Source organism: Prosopis cineraria, unplaced genomic scaffold (genome assembly GCF_029017545.1).
Source record: "Prosopis cineraria cultivar Desert tree isolate PC_DT_omini unplaced genomic scaffold, ASM2901754v1 PC262, whole genome shotgun sequence".
Classification (NCBI taxonomy): Eukaryota; Viridiplantae; Streptophyta; class Magnoliopsida; order Fabales; family Fabaceae; genus Prosopis; species Prosopis cineraria.
In genome coordinates, this window is record NW_026555589.1 from 1 (window position 1) to 19861 (window position 19861).

Consider the following 19861-nt stretch of genomic DNA (forward strand, 5'->3'; position numbering starts at 1 on the left):
TCAAATTTTAGGATGAAAATAGAAATGGTTGCTGGAAGTTCCCAGTATTTTCTTTTGCATTGTGCACACAGGTATTCCCTTCATGGAGTAAAACAGTGTTCTAAGCCGGATTGAAAATTCTAATTATATGGTTTTTACTGGCTACCCCAGCAAGTCCATGCTGTAAAAATGTAGGAGACATTTTTTTAAAAGTAGAGTTCATTTGGTTGAAAAAAAAGAATGGTCTCTACAGAGGGTCCAAGCTTTTTTTTTTTTTTTTTAAATAGTGTGTTTAATAATTTCTCTTTCCGTACAGGGAAAATAATGATAATGAAGTGTAACTAATGTTTGATTGCAGGCTGGGACCTACATCAAGGAATTTGTGCATGGAGATCTTGGACGCACCCATCCTAGGTATGACCTTTCCATCATGTTGTTCTCTCGAGTTATTTATGAAGACTTGGACAAAAGATCACGTGCAGGCTGTGTTTTATACGCTTTGTTTTGCAGTATCCGTTTCAATTTGGGCTGTAGAGCTGAAATTTTACAGCTTGATGTCACAAATGTCAAAATGGACTCTTTCCTTCATAGCAAGGTTATTTTGACAGTCCTGTACACTATACTTGCCTTGCGGATCAATTGAGGAAATTCGCGCATTCCTAATTCGAACGGCATTCAAGCAACATACATCCGCAAACTGTAACCTTGATTGGTTCCATCCAACAAACCAGGGTTCCGATTGATGAGAATGAAATGTTTATTGGTTATTATATCATTGTATTTAATATTTAATGTTTATTTTTCTTGACAAATTTCACAGTAAACGTTTGATGAGATTGACTATTGTATTTTTGATTGGTTATCCACATCAGAGCAACTAACTGCACCTATGTTATATATAGTCGATTTCAAGCCTGGATAAAGAAGAAGGGTTGTATTAAATGCTCAACAATTGACATAAAACTTTATTAAATCTGACATGAATATAGACATTAGATGTTTTTGTGCTAATGCTAAGTCATCGTCCATAAGTAACGTGACATATGGCTCGAGTGCAGTAACAAGTGAGTTAGAGCCGTTATATCAATGCTCAGATGTATATGTTAAATGAGCAAAGGTTGTTGTGTTATTCTGAACGAGTGTGAAGTTAGTTCATGTAAACAAGATTAATTTGGTACATGGAATATTCGAACTTTGACTGTTAAATCTATGAAAGTGGTATGAAATATATATCATAAAAAAAATTAATATCTTGTGCCTATAAGAAACTAAATAGCTTGGTGAACAAGTTAAGGGTGTTCAAAGTTTCAAACTTCAAAATATTAAAAAAGTAAGCACGTAATGGGGTGGGCATCATTGATGATAAGGAGTGGGGGAAGAATGTGGTATAAGTTAATAGAATTAGAGATAGAAGGATTCGCTTAAAAATAATGTTAGATGTGTGACTGTCAATATTATTAACGCTTATGCACCTCAAGTTGACATAGAAGCCGGTCTTAAGGAATTATTTTAAAAATACTTGGAGGCGTTGATTCAAAGCATACCGCATAATGAAAAAAATCTTTATTGACAAAGACTTTAATGGTCATGTCGGAAAGGAGGTAAGTCATTATGCGAGGATGCATTGTGGTTTGGGTTTTAGGGAGCAAAATAATGAAAGACAATCTATTCTTGATTTTTCTTTGGTGTATGATTTGAAAATTGTCAATACTTGTTTCAAAAAAAGGGATGAGCATCTCATTACTTATAAAAGTAGAGCCTCAAGATCACAAATTGATTTCTTTTTGGTAAGGCACACAAATGAAGACTTTGTAAAAATTGTATGATTCCTTAAGATGTTATAACGACACAACATAAAATCATTATCCTTAATGTGTGTATTACAAGGAAAAACCAAAAGTATCGACAAGTGATAACTCCAAGGATTAGGTGGTGACAATTAAAAGGTGAAGAGTAAGAAGTTTTTAAGCGAAATTTCTTAGCCGAAGAAATTTGGGAGTTTTAAGGAAGTGCTAACATCTTGTGTGAGGATATAGCTGGGAAGATAAGGAAAGTTGCAAAAGAAGTTTTGGGAGAATCAAAAGGTTTTAGTCTAAGAGATAAAGAGCCTTAGTGGTGGAATGAAATTGTATAGGAAAAAATCAAGCATAAGAAAGAGTGTTTTAAAGCCATCCATTTGTGCAATAATAATAAAAATTAGGAAAGTTATTGTATGGCTAAAAGGAAATTAAGAAGGTGGTGAGTGAAACTCGTTTTAAAGCATTTAAAGAGTTTTTAAAATGGTCTTAGGACAAAGAATAGAGAATGAAAATTTATAATATTGCTAAGAGTAAGGAAAGAAATCAAGAGATTTGGGACAAGTAAAGTGTATAAAGGATGAAGAGGAAAATATTTTAACCACAGATGGTGATATTAAAGACAGATGAGAAATTTACATTTCTAAACTTTTCAATGATGGCAAGGGTTTGTCAATTAACTTGAAAGACTTAGTAATTCTTGAAGGAGAACAAAATTGTCATTCTATTAAAGGAAACGTGATTGAGAGGTAAATGAAACTCTTAAAAAAAATGATAAATGATAGAGCTAATGGATTGATTATGTTCCTATTGAAATGGGAAAATGTGTGGATAAAGAAGGGGTGTGATGGTTAACTAATTTATTTAATGAGATTTTATAGTCCAAGAAAATGACTGACAATTGAGGAGAAGTGCCTTAGTTCCTATTAACAAAAAAAAGAAGATATTTTAAAATTGTGCTAACTATAGATGGATTAAACTTATGAGTTATATAAAAAACTGTGGAAAAGAGTAATTGAGTATAGGTTGAGTTTGAAAACTAGAAATTCTGATAATTAGTTTGGCTTTATGCCAAGTATGGTGACTACAGAAGCAATTTATCTACTAAGGGGATTAATGAAAAAGTATCGATACAAAGGTAAATATTTACATATGGTTTTCATTAATTTGAAAAAAGCTTATGATCATATTGAGAGAAATACTTTAGAAAGTATTGGAAAAGAAAAGTGTCCTATATTCAAGCTATACAAGACATATATGAGGAGGCAACAACTAGCATAAGAACGTCTGATGATAAAACAAAAGACTTCCCCATAAAGATTGGTTCGCATCAAGGATCATCTTTGGGTCCTTATTTGTTTGATTAGTATTAGATATTTTGATTAAGCATATTCAAAAGGAAATCCCTAAATGCATGCTTTTTGTAAATGATATAATTTTTATTGCAGAGACAAGAGAAGAGATTAACTGTAAACTTAAGTTATGCAGAAAGGCTAGTGAAAAAGTTTCCGCTTGAGTAGAAATAAGATGAAATATCTACATTATAATTTTGATAAGAGATTAATTAATAGTAATTTGAAAATGAAATTGGGTGATCAAATTATACCTAAGTGAAAAAGTTTAGATATTTGAAAGTGATTATTCAACATAATGGAAAAATTCATGGGGATTATACATAGGATACAAACTAAGTAAGTTATTTGTGATCATAAGATATCTAATAAACTGAAAAGAAAGTTTTATCAAACTGCTATAAGATTAACAATATTATATGGTAGTAAATGTTAGATTTTAACAGAATAGCAAAAGTATAAAGTTGAAGTAGCAAAGAAGAGAATGTTAAGATAAATGTATAGACATACATGTAAAGACAATTCAAAATAAGCGCATGCGGGAAAAGTGAGCACACACCTATTTAAAAAAAGATAGAAAATTGTTTAAAATAATTTGGATATATATAAAGAAGCTCACAGAAAGCACCTGTGAAGAGAATGAAATAGATAAGGATAGATGAATGCAAAAAAAACAAAACACTTTTAAAAATTATTGATCAAATTCTCTCAACATTTATAAAAATTAAATAAAAAATAAAACACAACGATATCATATAATCATTTTCATCTAAGAAAATAAGGTTTGTAATTGCCGTCAATGTAGTACCCACATAACAGCAACTAGCAGATGCTCAAACCTTTTTGCTCGGTTCGCAGCAAAAATTTCCAATAGAATTGTTACATCATGTCTTCCTTTTTTGTCGTTTTTTTGGCCCCAAAAAACATTTCGCCGACTTTCATGTTGCTTCGTGATTAACATTGAAAAATCTCGTGGTTTTGTAAACAAGGTCCGAACTATTTAACTCGTCACTGAAAATAAGTACGTATTTCGAAAGAAATTGCTTGTACGGCAAAAGAAATTTTTTGTTCTTAGCTGAAGCAGGACGATTGGAATTAAATTCAAGCTTATGATAAAATGTGCAATAAAAGCCACAAATTTTACTAGCAACTCCGTGATCCCGAAAGTGTTTTCCATCGTGTATAGAATTAGAAAATAAATGACATGTAAATAAAGTCCTTACGGGTCCCCATATGCGGTTCGGAAAGTATAAACATCTAGAACATGAATCCCCAGATTATTCCAGGGAAAAAGCGTAGAAACTGAGTGTATTTGTTTCCTTGCTGAAAGGAAATAATCTCTTGATGTGTAACGTTTGTCTGACTGGCCACTATTCAGTCCAATGCGCGTCTAACATTTTTGCCATGAAAGCGTAGCGGTCAGCAGCCTCGTCAATCTGAGGATAGCAGGTTCAACTCGTCAAACTTAAGATAGAACAACAATACGGGAGAGAAAGTAAAGCCAACCTCGGAGTCATTAATTTGTTACCATTTTCTGCGTTGGTCGGCCTGCCCCATGTCCAGCCTTACATTCAATGCGACCTATTATAGGGTTTGTCTGGGGGCTTTTTTCTAGGCTCGTACAGAGAACATACTGCAGGGTCTGATGATAATACCATGTATTAAGAAAATCATGAGTTTGGCACGACTTTACAATTAACTTCTTTGAAGCTGGCAACATTACTTCAATAAAATGATAAGAACCAGATTAAGACTTACCGCCAGCAGCTTCAAAGAGTGCAATGGTACAACACGATCATCATGATCAGCTGTCAACAGCATGGTTGATGGGTACTGAATTGACTCATCAGGATACTCCTCCCATGGTCTCCGCACATTATGCAGTGGCGAGTACCTGAAATGCAGGGCTAAAGGATAAATACATACCTAAATCAAAGTGAAAAATGATAATTCATTTTGCATAATTCGGCTAAATGTCAAAAGCTCAGATATGGCACCGAGAGCAGTCGACTAGATGGATATTAGTTCAGTCATGTAACAAGATCTAGATATATCATGATAGAATAAACCTTACTTGATAAGCCAGTTAAACTCTTCCTCCTTGTCTGAGCAACCATAATCTGAGGTCCAAGCATGACCTGTAACAATAATACATCAATGCGTGACATGCATTGAAAAGAACTATCAGACACAACAGATCCAAACTAACCTATCGTGAACTTGTGAAATCGCAACATATCCATAACACCCACATGTGCCAGTGCGCAGCGAAAAAGATCAGGTCTCTGGATAGAGGGGAAAAACAAAACTAACATAAATGGAGGGCTCAATAACAGAGGCCTGCATAGGCTGAATGATGGTAGGATCCAAACCTAAAGGTTCCCAGGTGCAAATCCCGATGAATAGGATAACTGGGAAAAAGAGGGGAAGACAAAGCAAATGAATTATACCTGATTTATACAGGCCCCTACTAGAAGTCCACCATTGCTTCCACCTTCAATGCATAACTTATTGGGCTGGGTATAACCAGTTGATACAAGGTATTCAGCTGCAGAAATGAAGTCATCAAAACAATTCTGCTTTTTAGCAAGGGAGCCTGCTTTATGCCATTCCTCCCCATACTCTCCACCACCACGTATATTTGCTATGCAGAAAACAGCACCTAGATGTCTTGTAAGAACAATGCGACTTACACTAAAAGATGGAGTGAGACTGATGTTAAAACCACCATATCCATATAATAAACAAGGGTGTGAGCCATCCAAAACAATATTTTTCCTGGCAACAATGAAAATTGGGATCTTGGTACCATCCTTGCTGGGCACAAAGACCTGAAATGTGTGCACAGAACGTCAAAAATTTTAGGAGTGACAGCAAGGAGCAAATTTCATGAGATAGCCATGCCTCTATACAGAGAGAATAATTATATATTCAAGAACCTAATATTTGATGTGAAACTGCAAACAAAATAACAGCATTCATAAGCACCAATGAGGGCAATTTTTTACCTGGTTGACAAGAAACTCAGAGCGGTCAAACCCAGGAACAATAATTTCACGGAGAATCTTCATATGAGGAACCTCATTTTCCAAATTGCACTGATATATGATACCAGGAGTTAAAAAGCTAGTGAAGCCTATGAAAACCACATTATCTTCACGCCGTGCAGAAATTCCAAAAACTGTGCCTATGTCGATTGGTAATTGATGGTGCAAGGAGCCTGTTTTTAAGTCTCTCACTTGCAGAACATACTTCACATCACTCAAGTAGCTCACAATCATTTGGTTACCATTTACAGCACATGCTGACTCAAGTACATCTTTTTCAGATTCTGGGAGAACATCAGTCCATACAGTCGGTTCTTTCAAATCAACTCGAACTAGTTTATATTTTGAAGCATCTTTATTTGTCAAAAAAGTAAATACACTGTCATCATTTGCAATGGCTTGATACTGTGCATCAAAATTATCAACAAGCTTGACAAATGGGAGTAGGGCATTTTCATTTCGAAGACTCGCCAGCCCATCGGGAAGAGCAGTCATGTCACAGTAGTAAAGTTTGTTAACTGGATCACATCCTTCTTCAGTATAAAGAAGGGCATACTAAAGTGTCAACAAAGAAGAATGCTTCAGTCTCTCACAAAATTTGAGAATATACATATGTAATTGATATTGTGAGCTTTGTTACACTATTCTGCATAATGAAGGAAAATTCCAATCACACCTACCATCAAGGCTTCACTTCCAAAGCCATAATATTAACCAAGTAAGTAGCCATGCATTCAAATTGCACCTTTTAAATCATAGGGCTAAATAGTTGTTTTCTTAAAAGCATGTATAGTAGAACATAGATAGTGGAGCAACAATGTAGATTGCATAATTTCTATACAATCACGTGACTTAACAAAAACATCACAAAAGCACAAAAAATTTAGCTTTAAATTTTACTATTTAATGTCATATAAAAATATAGATAATGTCACATATGTCTAGAGCAACGGCAAATATAATGCACCTTTCCATCATCAGTAATACTTGCTCCAAACATATATTTAGGGTTTTCAGGATCTCTCCAGCAAAGGATATCTTCTGATTGATCAGTACCCAAAAAATGATAACAGAGCTCATGATAAAGGTTAGCATTCGTCTCAGTGCCAGCATCTACCACTTCTCCATCTCTACAGTGTAAGTTAACCATTGTTTGTCATCAATTCAATTTTTCAATGAAGGAAGCATGCAATAAATCTTACCAGCATCATCATGAATGAATTATGTACAAGATATTTAAAAAACAATACAAATTATATCATCCAGGAAAAAACAAATTCATCACCGTGATTGGCAATCAGATAGCAAGCAATTAGAATGACAAGCTCCTGTGTTGTACCTTCCCTAATTTTTATTTGCTAAATTCTCCCGCATTTTAACAGACAGAAGTGACAGTTAGAAGTTTCAAGCACACATCCAGTTTCCTACTTCCTGGAAAAGATGTGAGGAGAGGACATCACTTACTTGGGAGCTGGATAACGACTATAAAAGAAACCTTTGCTATCATGTGTCCAGCTTATAGAAGAAAACTTGACCTGAAAACATGGTATTAATATCTATAAATGGTTCAATTCTATACTCATCTCCCTTTCTATGGCGACAAACTGTGACACTCACCCAGGATAAAATATCAGGCTCAGCTTTCTTGTCCTCAATACGCATTACCTGTATTGTCACCCAATCGCTACCACTTGAACTAAGACCATAAGCCAAATACTTTGCATCCTCGCTCACCGAAAGTGTGTTTAATGAGACGGTTCCATCTTCACTGAGGACATTGGGATCAAGCAAAACGACTGGTTCTCCCTCCAAAGTATCCTGAAATGTTACAGAAGACCGTGACCATGAAATGGAAGAAGCTTAGAGTTAAACAGGAGGGGCCAAAAAAAAATGCCTTAATGACTAAGCCAGATGCACAAATAGACCATTAAACCTGAACATATAGGACGTCTTGTTGCTGAAGACCGGAATTATGGAAATAGAAGTACTTATTTGCTCGCCTAAAGGGAGGATTATAGCGAGGATGGTCAAAGAGTTTTGTGATCTTTTCACGAAGCTTCTCCCTAGCATCGCATAGCTGAAGCACGGAATCCGTCAATTCAACCTGCTTCTGTACAAACTCTTTTACTTCTTCCGCGTCAGGATCCTCAAGCCTGTACAAAGAACATATAACTTGACGATATTTACCATAGCATCTTCAAACAAATGTACATAAATCACAAATACTAGCGAGCTCAATCTCTATCGGAAGTAAATAAATGAAACTAGAGGAACATGTATATCATTCTCAATGTATCTTAGATAGTTTTGTTGCGAAACACTCAAGGACATAGAAGCTTCATAAAACGATCAACAAATTGAGCAAAAGAGGTGTAAATATTACGCAGGTACCATCTATAAGGATCGGCAATCCTAACGCCATGGAAGTCATCGATGATAGACTCGTCTCTAGGAGCAATAGGATAATGCAGAGGCTCGTCTAGGGCACAGAAGGAGCCCATTCTAGGGCCTGACGACGACAAAGTGTAAGCAGAGAAAAACAGGGGAAGATGAGATTTGAATAACGGCGAACGCTGACCGGGCGTGCGTCTGCAGGGTGTCCAGGAATGAAGGCGGCAGAAGCTAAATGCAGCGAGATTTTGAGTGCGCCGAGCAATTCGTGGAATCGCGAAAAAAGTTGGTGAACTCACAATCTCGCGCGCGTGGCGAGCATATGAGAGCATCATTACTTCATTTTGGAGTCGCTTTGGCCCACACGAGTCCCTGAATGGAGTCGTTCCTTGAACAACGTCATATTTGGATGTCGTCATTTTGACTCCATCATGGCCTCTGCAGCCTTGACAATGAGACGAAGATAGGGTTGTAAACGGAGGTCCTCAACTCGCGTCAAAAAAATCCCTGTTTTTGTTTTTTCAACGATAAAAGTGAAAAGTCACCCCTAAACTGCACTTTCTCCATTTCAAGAAAAAGAAAATCACATAATTTAAAAAATTAATTTAATTATAATAATTATATTTAAAAATAAAAAATAAATTAAAATGTCATATATTAATTAATATAAATATATATTAATTATTTTTTGTTAATATAAATTGTGAAGGATGATTTAAAAAATATATAATAAATATTTATTGAAATATGTAATTTAATTTATAAAAAAATAAAAATCAAAAGTGATAATTTTTTAACAATAAAATATAGATGGAGTATGTTACGAAATATTGAGTATTTTAAATTTATTTTTAATATAATATTTTTTTAATTTTTAAAATCGTAACCCCTACATTTAATTAACTTACCATTATTTAACTAAAAAATTATAGAAAATGATCTCCAAATTACAAAATAGGATCAATAAAATTTTCTTGACCCCCTTTTTTGTAATCTTTTTGTCTTTGCCTATAATTTGAGTCTTTTGTTAAAATTTTTTATCTTTTTATAATTTTTAAAAAAATTTTATGGTGTGTTTGGATCAATGAAGATTTAGATTTGAATCAAATCCCTCATTTGGATACATAAAAAATTATGAATTTCAAATTATAATTTTAAATTTTCTCTAAACTTTATTCATTTAAAATTCTACTCACTTCAAACATATTGGACCCATTTATTTAAGATTTAAAAAAAAGTAATTTTCAAATAGTTTAAAGATTTTATAAAAAGAGATTTATTTTGTGGAGATTTTATACAACAATAAAAAAAGTAATTATTAGTTGGTTATTTTTAAATTTTATGATATATTCCTTAATTTTTATTTTATAAAAATGATTTATTATATTATTTTAAAATGTTATAATATATTTACATATCCCACCTTTTTAAAACACTCTCTCTTATATATCTCATTAGATTATTTTCAAAAACTACTCAAAATAATTTTTTAAAATAATCAAAAATTTTTCTTCCATTAAAAAATGTAAAGCATTTGTTGAGAAGTTGGATGTTAAAAAAATATAAGACATTTTTAATCTTTTGATGTGTAATTATTATTTTTTTCAAAAGTGTCTTTATTGATAAATGAGTTTATATTTATTAAGCATTTAATAGGGATAAATATGAAAAGATAATGTTAGTTTAAAAACAATAACTACTTTAATGAGTTAAAATTTGATTAAAATTACTTTATATTTTTTAACGGGAGGTATAATTTTTTTATTCTAATTATTTTCAAAACTTTAAACAAATGTAATAAAAACTCATAAAATAGCTTTTAAAAAAAATGAGTGATTTCTTCTTGAAATAAGCTAAAACAAACCGACTCATTGTTCCCTTCGTGTTTTCACTATTAATATATTATGACTTTCCTATTTCTTCTCATATCTTTTCACTTCTTATCGATTAAAAAATAAAAATAAACTAATCATTTTAAATTTCTTATATTCATTTCGAATTTCAATTCATCTCTTTTTATCATTTGAAAATTTTTAAACCAGCCAAACAAAAAATTTTAAATGTATTGATTTCAAACATGAGAAAATCTAAAATCCAAATACAAATTCATCAATTCAAATACTATCTAATATTATTTTTTAGTTAACCAACTATCAGAGTTAACTTTTATTAATATTTAATGATAAGAGTTGGATTGCATTATTTTCAAAAATTGAAGGGGAGCATTATAATAAAAATAAATTTAGGATCCCGAATATTCTTGAACACATAGTTTAAAAGTTAATTTATTGTTCTGCCTTTTTTTAAGCCTAGTTTAAAATGAATAAATGATCGAGTTTAGAACTAGGTTCAAAAGCTCAAATAATATTTTAAGGAATAGTAAAAATTTTTGTCTTTCGATTATCAATTTGGTCCTTTATATTTAATTTTTATCAATTGAGTTTATTATATTTTTTTAAATTATCATGTGTGTCCTTTAAATTTTAAAATATAAAATGACTCCTAAAATAATTTAATGTGTAAAATATAGTAATAACTGAACATGTATAGTAGATAAATAAGAATAAAATAACTTTCAAAGTAATTTAATTTTGATCAATATAATCTCTTACATTGTGTTTTGTTTTCTTTTTTCTTTTTAAAATTTAGAGTTTATTTTTTGCTACCTATGAATGATTATACTTATTTTTATTAATTTACATTGCTGCCATCAATATTATGTTATCCGTGTCAACAAATTATAATAGTATAATTTTATTTTTAAATGTTAAGCATCAAATTGATAATCAAAATAAATTTAAAAAAGTAAATTGATAAAAATTAAACTCAAGAAACTAAATTGATATATGAAACAAAATTAATAAAAAAAGTTACATTATCTCTATTTTTAATGTTACATTTATATTATTATAAAAAAAGAATATTGAAATGTTTGTGCAAATTTAAACTTATGTCTGAATTCAATTAAATCGAATGAGCAAATCATGTCAATGTGATAGGAAAATCAATTACGAAACATTCTTACATTTTTAAGTATTTCCATATTCTATAAACAATATATCTCCAATATTTAATTTTGTAAAATAATTAATATCTCAAACTATTTAAACATTTATTTGTCGTTGAAATTTCTCAAACACATAAATATACATAAAATTCAAAATTGTACGTTTAAATCTTCTGAGAATTTTTTATTGGTATGGGTAATTGTTTAGTGTATTCCACTGTAGTAGCATTTTCCATTGCATTCCAGACTTTAGGTTTTTTAGTACGTTTGAAAATTGAAAAAAGAAACAAATACTGGTTTAAATAAATAGCTCAGTTGTATTGTAACACCTAAACTCTTTCCCCTCTAGTTTTATTTGTAAAATAAAGAGGCGGATTTTTTTTTTTACAAGGAGAAATGATAAAAAAAATCTCCTTAAAATATACAAATAATAATAAAAACTCACAAAATATAATAATTCTTCTCCAAGTCCCATGGGACCTTTCTAATATAAAATTCTGTCTTGAAATAACTATAATATCTTCAATTTAAAATAAAAAGAAATGGATTGGCAGTTACAAAAGTTTGCAACGCAAAACCGTTATTCACGATTCCATTTTGGTCACTGTATGATTAAAATAGTCACTACTTAAATTAAAATCATCCATAATATTTACAATAATTAGACTTTAGTGATTAACAAAATTTGCAAGGGAAGTTATAATTACCTATTTTATTTTAGTCATTATCAAAAAAAAGTAATTATTATTTAAATCAAAATAATCATTGATATATACAACACTTTGACTTCAATGATTAAAAAAATTACAAAGCAAAACTTGTCACATGCTATCCCATTTAATTATTGTCGAAAAAAAGTAATCATTATTTAAATTAAAATAGTCACTAATATTTTAAATTGGGATCATTATAGTCATTTTATAAAAGATATTATAATGTTAGTGTTTGTAAAAAGACAACAAATTAAGGTGTGGTGTCACGAGACATGCCAGAGACATAGGGTCTCAAGAGAATAGAAGAACTTGACTTTTAATCAAACACGGGGAACTCAGGCTCCCTTACCACAGTTCACCAGCATGTGAAATGAGAAGTGAAGAACATTAATGTAGATGCCAAAAAATAGAGATGCATTAATTAAAGAAAAAGGATGGAAAGCTATGCCAACCATACAATAAAAAATAAAGACTAAAGCTACATAATAAAAAAAAAGTAACAAAGACAAAGTTTGAGATTGGTAGTTTGTTGATGATAATCCTTGTTGAGAGAGAGCTTATCTATTTATAGATGATCCTGGCTTGGTGCTCAAGCCCCATGATCGTCAGTTTCCTTGAATTTAGGAAGCACTTCCTCCATCATGTTCACTCATCATAGGTGATGGTTTTGACTTAATGGCTAAGACTTCATAAATATTCTTTTTTTCATATAATTATTTTAAAGTCAATTAAGTTAAGTTGTGTTAGAGCCTCCATGTTCACAATTTAGGTGCAAACAATGCTCCTCATATACAAACTGACCAGAGTCTTCATAAGCCAATTTTCTATGGATATATCTTGAAGGACCGGCTCATTCTTATTCTGATTAATGGTTGATCTAGTACTTTCTTAAAAGACACCCTTGTGATTGAGGATTAAAGACCATGTGGTTTAGTTAAGGATCAAGTTTCTCAAGGTTTAGGACCTTAAGAGCTGGTTTTAGAATTGACCTTTCGAGTTTTTAGACTTTAAGGACTAATTTTGTAAAACCTAGCTGTTACGAAGCCCCTATAGATAGAGTCTTTTAGGAGAAAGCTCTTGTAAAAAGGGCCCTTGTAAAACTTGCCTTTCTGACTTTGGCCCCTGCGATATCAGCCCTTATGGCTACGGCCCCTGTGGTTGTGGCCCTTATGACTTTGACCCCTCTAATCCTAACCCTTGTGCTTGTGGCCCCTATGGTATTGGCGCCTTGGTTGCAGCCCCTATGACTTCAGCCCTTGTGACTTCAACCCCTTTGGTGTTGGCTCCAATAGCTTCAGCCCCGATGACTTTAGCCCTTATGGCTCCAGCCTCTCTAGCATTGGCCTTAATGGCTTCGGCCCTTATAGCTCCTACCCCTCTAGTACTAGCCCCAATGGCTTTGGCCCCAATGACTTCAGCCCTTGTGGCACTAACCCCTCTGGTGCTGGCCCCGATGGCTTTGACTCAGATAATGCCAGCCCCAATAACTTTGGCCCTTGTGGCTTCGACCTTCTAGTACTAGCCCCAATGGCTCTGGCTCTTATGGCCGAACGGGCCTACTATTGAATTAGACCTGCCATTTATCTTTTAAGGGATGTTATAGCGGTCATTGTTATTGATCTTTTAGTCGAAAAGCACTTTGGGAGACTGCCCCCTTAGTCTATCTATTCTCTAAAGGTGCGAGCCAATCGGAGCTTGCTCCTGTAACGATTTAGACAACATAGCAGAGATGTTCCTTAGCCCCTCCTTCAGAGTTTACAATAGAGCTCTTTGCCTCTCGTTAGCTCGTACTTCACATTCTGCGTGTGCAGCCACGTTCTCTGAGTTGTAAAACTCAAGTCTATTCTTTACAATAACATATTGATCCTTATGTGTCCTAGGCATTTCTTTCACATGAGTCCCACTGGGTGTGCCAGAAATTGTTTGTAAAAAAACAAACAATTATTGCATGGTGTCGTAAGGCATGTCAGAAACGCGGAGTCTCAAGAGGATGGAAGAACTTGGCTTCTAATCAAACCTGGGAAACCCAGGCTCCCTTACCACAGTTCACTCGCATGTGAAATGTGAAATGAAGAACACTGATGTAGATATAGAAAAGCAGAGATACATTAATTAAAGAAAAAGGTTAGCAAGCTATGCCGGCTGTACAACAAAAAATAAAGAATAAAGCTACATGATAAAAAGAAAAATAAAGTAACATATGTAAAGTCTGAGACTGATAGTTTGTTGATAATGATCCTTATTGAGAGAGAGCTCCTTTATTTATAGATAATCTTGGCTTGTGCTTAAGCCTCATGATCGTCAGTTTTCTTAAATTTAGAAAGCACTTCCTCCATCATGTTCACTCATCATGGGTTATGGTCTTGACTTAATGGATAAGACTTCATAAATATTCTTTTTTTCATATAATTATTTTAAAGCCAATTAAGTTGAGTTAGGCCAGGGCCTTCATGTTCACAATTTAGGTGGAAACAATTAGAAAGGTCTTAAAAAACTTGAGAATAATTATCATATTTTGCAATATCTTATTGTTATTTGCATCTTTAAATAAAATTATGTCATTTTCCCAATTATAAGGTGTGTTACTAATTTATTATTATGAGTTTTTTCTTTTACTTTTATAGATATTTATGTATATTGCTGAAAATTCTTGTGAGTTTCCCACTCATTCCTTCACAAAAAGGATGAATTGAAAAACTTACTTGTTTTTTAAATATAATTAATGATTGTGAAAGAAACATGTTAAAAGCTATTTATAAATAGAATGGGAGGGAATGGATGCGTGATTTAGTTTAATTATTTAGGTAAACATAACTTTTAGTCCTTATACTTTGCTCGCGTTTTACTTTTGATCTCTATATTGTTTTTAGTGTTTTAGATCCATATATTTTTATTTTTTATTATTTTGAATCATTCTAAAGTCCCTATACTTTGCTCCTAGAGGGACTGAAAATAATGAAAAACAAGGTGTAAATATCTAAAACACTGAAAAAAAGTATAAGAACCAAAAGCAAAATATAAATAAAATATAGGGACTAAAAGTTATGTTTACCTTAATTATTTTTTATAAACAAGTTAATTATTTCAAAGAGAATGGCAATAATCTATTTTGATCAGTCTTTTTCATAAACCTTTCTACCAGCTAATACTTGATATTGACTTAATTGGGTTCTAAGTTTTGACAATTTCAAATCAACATAAAAAGGCCCAAGGCAAACACAAGGCCCGTATACAATCCAACAACCAAGCCTACAACTCAGTATACAAACCACTTGAGTAATAAGATTTATCAATTAAGATTTAAGCATAACTTTTATTAAATCAACCAAATAATAAAAAAGTAGCAAAACATAGCTGAATGACTAGTTAATGGTGTTATCTTATTGGTCAAATTAGTTTGTTCTTATTTGTAAGTGCGTGGACGTGTTAGAGGAGCATGTTCTCAAAAAGTACAACAAACCTCACTTATAAATCAAACGATGAATTCCTGAAATCTTTCATAACATTTTCCTCAAATGCAAGTGTTTAAAAGTAAACAAAATAGAGAAATAAAAATTTAAAGGTACCTATAAACCTTAAGGGCAAAATTCAAGAGCAAGAGTAGCCCTTAAACCTAGAAGAAATATTAAAAATAAAGGAGACTCATGTGTGATAATGAGGAAGTTTAACTATTATTTTTTGTAAAGTTACTGTAAGACGTTGACTATCCAAATCATTTAGTAACTCTCCACCATGCTCTTTTTTTATTGGAAATTTTTCATTTAAGACCTCTTGACAACACTTAATAAAAAAACCCTTGAAATTATGAAACCTTTCAAGTAAAATTGAAATGTTGAGAAAAATGATAATATTAACTTTCTTTTAAATTTTTATTTTAGAAAACCTTTTAAGGTTCTCTTTTTCTTTGCTCCCTCTCATTCTTCCTCTAAATCTGTTTGCTTTAAAAAAATAAATAAATAAAAAAGAGTTTTTCTTGTCTCTCCATAAAGCTTTGGATGAACGTCTTTCTTTTTCTTCTTCTACCCCTATAGAATCTAAGTAAAACTCTTTGGCCAAGCCTAAATGCAATTTAGTTCACATTTCTTAAAACAAGCTCATCTTGGATCTCCTCCATCAAAAAACCATAATCATGCATTCTTAAGTCTAACTTTAAAGGACTCAGCTTTTACCTTACTCAACTTGATTTAGTGGAAAAAGAATCAGGCTACCTATAAGTCTTTAGATCTAACTCTTGAAAGGATTATTTCAAAACTAAATGCTTGTCTTCATGATAGAGATGCAATTTGGCATACAACCTGGGAAAAACCTTCGCTTTCCTTTATGAGTTTTGATTTCTTGAACTCTTCTTACTTTGCATATGTATCAGCATGGCTGGACTCTGTAGTTTAGAAAAAAGAAATTATTTGGTCAAAATCTATGGTGCAGTATCATATGGTATTGTGGAACTATTCTTCAAATCTATCCTTACTTAGTCAAGTTTATGCAAAGCCATATGTAAATTCAACTTGTCTTGTGTTGTTCGAGTAGCACTCAATTGGATCTTTCTCTTTACAAGAAGAGATAGACAAAGGCTACTAGCTTGGACTAGATTAGTGGGTTTTAAGAGGTATTCTATCAGGACATGAGCTTTATGAGAAAGAGGAAATTCGTGGAGATGTAGTTATGCAAGATATTGGTTTCATGCTTTTGCTTCTTGAAAAAATGTTTTGTTTTATTTGCAATTTTGAAGCTTTCTTTACTTTCTCATTCTCTTTTCTTGTCTTTTCTTTTTTGATAAAACACAAAAAATTTAAGGCCACATCAACCTAACCCATTCAAAACTGTACAACCTTTCAAATTGAGCGCTCTAGCAAGATTTGAAAGTGCCCAAGAAATGCTATAAAAACCTATTAAAGCTTAAAGACCATGCTTGGCTAGTAAATCCACAGCTCTATTAGCCCCTCTATGAACATAAAGTAGACGAACCTCCTAGTCTCTTTGTAGAATCAACTGGGCTTCTCCAAAAATAGTGGCATCCACATGTTGAGAGTTACAACCAATCTGAATAATCTCAGTGCTTCTATCAAATTTGACTCTAGTTCCACCATTCTATAACACCCTCAAATTTACAAACCGATTTTTATAAGTTATTAATTCAAGAAATCATTTTTTTTTCATTGAACCCTTATCATACCCTTATCATGGTAGAAAAATTTCTACCATGATACATCCAAGACAATATACCACAGGTCTTAAAATATCTCAAAAAGCAATTAGAACCATGAGGGACAGACATGATCCTCATAGCATGTTATTTAAATTAGGTCATGAATCAAAAGGGACAGACATAATCCTCTTGGACATATAAATGCATTTAATAAAAAGGATTAGAGTTTACATGCTCCATAGACAAGATATGTCCTAAGTTGGCACAAGATACATTGTATAATCCAAAATAAGAGGCAACGTAAAAGATGGTGTCTCATACACCATAATTACACCTCTGGTGCTTTCTCGGCCGGATTCGCTCCTGTAAAAATATTAACCACGGGGAATGAGACTTAAAAGTCTCAGTAACCAAAAATTAATATGTAATGATGCATGCGGATGTAACTAATCATGCGATTGCTAAGTGGGCACACAAAACATTTAACCGAACAATATTTTCAAACAAACCGAACAAGTATTTAATTGCATGACTGCACCTTATATCCTCCTTTCACCATGCTCGGACGCCAAATCACCCGGCCAAAGGTGAGTTGGACCAAGCGACACGCCACTCATTGGGTCCAATGAGGGCTTACCACGTGGTAATAATTAACCGAACAGAAATTCCCATTAACACCATACATTAAAATACCCTGACAAGTCATGCATCATTCAAATATCCAAACAGGAATATATCCGAACAATAATATCTCATCATGATAAACAAAAATAAATTTTTAACCCACTTGGCAATAATTTCAAACAAGTATATACAGTATTTATTTTCAATAATTCATAATTTTTCCAAACAACAAAACAACACATAACCATTCACAAACACACTCATCACAACACATTAATAATGGTTACCTTGTGTCTTGAATAACAAGTTCCCCTTCACAACTCCTTTTTCACCACTATCTTTGTCAATATAATCTACATAATTATTTCACAATACTATATATTAATTTTACATTAAAATAAATAACTCTAATTTAAAGAGTTAGAAAGTCTTAAATCTATAGTCCATATTAACACTAATTTAAGATTTATGCCTTATTTAACTTCCCAAATTCTTTTCTAAAATTCTCGTACCCTAATGAACTATTTTTTTTATCCTCAATTCACTTCTAGTATCACAATTTCATCCTTCTACATTCTAAAAATTCATCCAAAAATAAATTAAAAATTTTAGAATTATCCTGAAGCCTCAAATCACCTTTCTATAACCTCAAAAATACCTATTCATACTTAAATAAATATTTAATAATCATAGATTTATCCCTACATCTCAGATTCCACATAAATTCAACCATATAGATCTAGATTTTAACTCAAAAATTCTTAAACATGAGTTTCAACCTTAAGAAAATATTCTATAATATTTACTATATCCCTAAGAATTTTAACCTATATTTTTAATCCATCATATCATCAGATTAACTATCCTATAGAAAAATCCTAATCAAAATATTTACTCTATCCTACAAAATAATCATATCACTAGAAAGCTAATATTATTTAGAAAATAACTATAAAATTAATTTTGTAATTAAATAAATTTTTAAATGCTAATCTAAACAGGAAAGTTAGAACATACCTGAAGAAAAAAGAAAATAATCCCCCCTTGCGAGAAAACGCCGAGCAACGTGAGAGGAAGAGAGAAAAATAATATAAAAATGGGATTGTGAGTCCCAAAATTATATTAAAAAAAACTATAGGTTTGAATTTAATTATTCAAACCTTTGGGCCCAAAGTTGCAATTTTCTCTAAATTGCATCTTAGCCTCTCATGCTTCCTAATGCACACACCCCCTCCTTTTTATACATGAAGGCACCTCTTCTCTTCCCTCATCTAACCAATGTGGGACTTAGAAACAACAACCTTCCACCCCCCCTTTTTTTTGTTCCTTCTACCTTCTCTTTTTTTTTTAACACACACATAAAAAAAATTATTTATGTATTATATCTTAACTAAATATTGCTTATGTGGTTTTAAATTTAAATTTTTAAATTCATAATTAAATACCTAATCATAATATTATTTCTAAATAACCTCAAATAATATAAATTCCTATTATTATCATTTTTTTTCTCAAAACCTAAATTCCACAATTTCTTTATTATATAAAAATCAGGATGTTACAATTCTCCCCTCCTTTTAGAAATTTTGTCCTCAAAATTTAATAGATAAGCTTAGAAACTATGTACCTAAGCAAATAAATGTGGATAATCTCGCCTCATACTCTCCTCGGTCTCCCAAGTAGCATCACCTAGGGCTCCACCCTTCCAAATCACCTTCACGAGTCGGATGGTCTTATTGCGTAGTTGTTTGTCCTTAAAGTCCTCAATTCGCTCCGGTTCGGATCTAAAGGTCAAATTCTCCCTCA

At 32.2% G+C, this 19861-nt stretch overlaps 1 protein-coding gene across 2 annotated transcripts; it reads right to left on the reverse strand.

Moving 5' to 3' along the window:
- Positions 1-4234: 4234 nt before the first annotated feature.
- LOC129296132 (uncharacterized) lies at positions 4235-8944 on the reverse strand. Of its 2 annotated transcripts, XM_054934724.1 has the most exons (12): positions 8566-8933; positions 8108-8327; positions 7792-7992; positions 7639-7709; positions 7142-7304; positions 6136-6729; positions 5578-5958; positions 5337-5412; positions 5202-5265; positions 4886-5021; positions 4656-4769; positions 4235-4563 (listed from the first exon to the last, which is right to left on the reverse strand). In XM_054934724.1, the coding sequence occupies exons 1-12, from the start codon at positions 8898-8900 to the stop codon at positions 4498-4500; spliced, it is 2421 nt and encodes an 806-aa protein (XP_054790699.1). In that variant the 5' UTR covers positions 8901-8933; the 3' UTR covers positions 4235-4497. The 2 variants fall into 2 exon arrangements, 1 of the variants encoding a protein (XP_054790699.1); XR_008589696.1 differs by lacking the exons at positions 4235-4563; positions 5337-5412 and having other exon boundaries at positions 8566-8944.
- Positions 8945-19861: the final 10917 nt, after the last annotated feature.

Coding starts and splice junctions, on each gene's coding strand:
- LOC129296132 (XM_054934724.1), bottom strand. CDS start 8,900: ATGATGCTCTCATATGCTCGCCACGCGCGCGAGATTGTGAGTTCACCA. Junction 5,266..5,336: donor ATTTCACAAGTTCACGATAG/GTTAGTTTGGAT, acceptor TTATTGTTACAG/GTCATGCTTGGACCTCAGAT. Junction 5,022..5,201: donor GAGTTTAACTGGCTTATCAA/GTAAGGTTTATT, acceptor CCTGCATTTCAG/GTACTCGCCACTGCATAATG.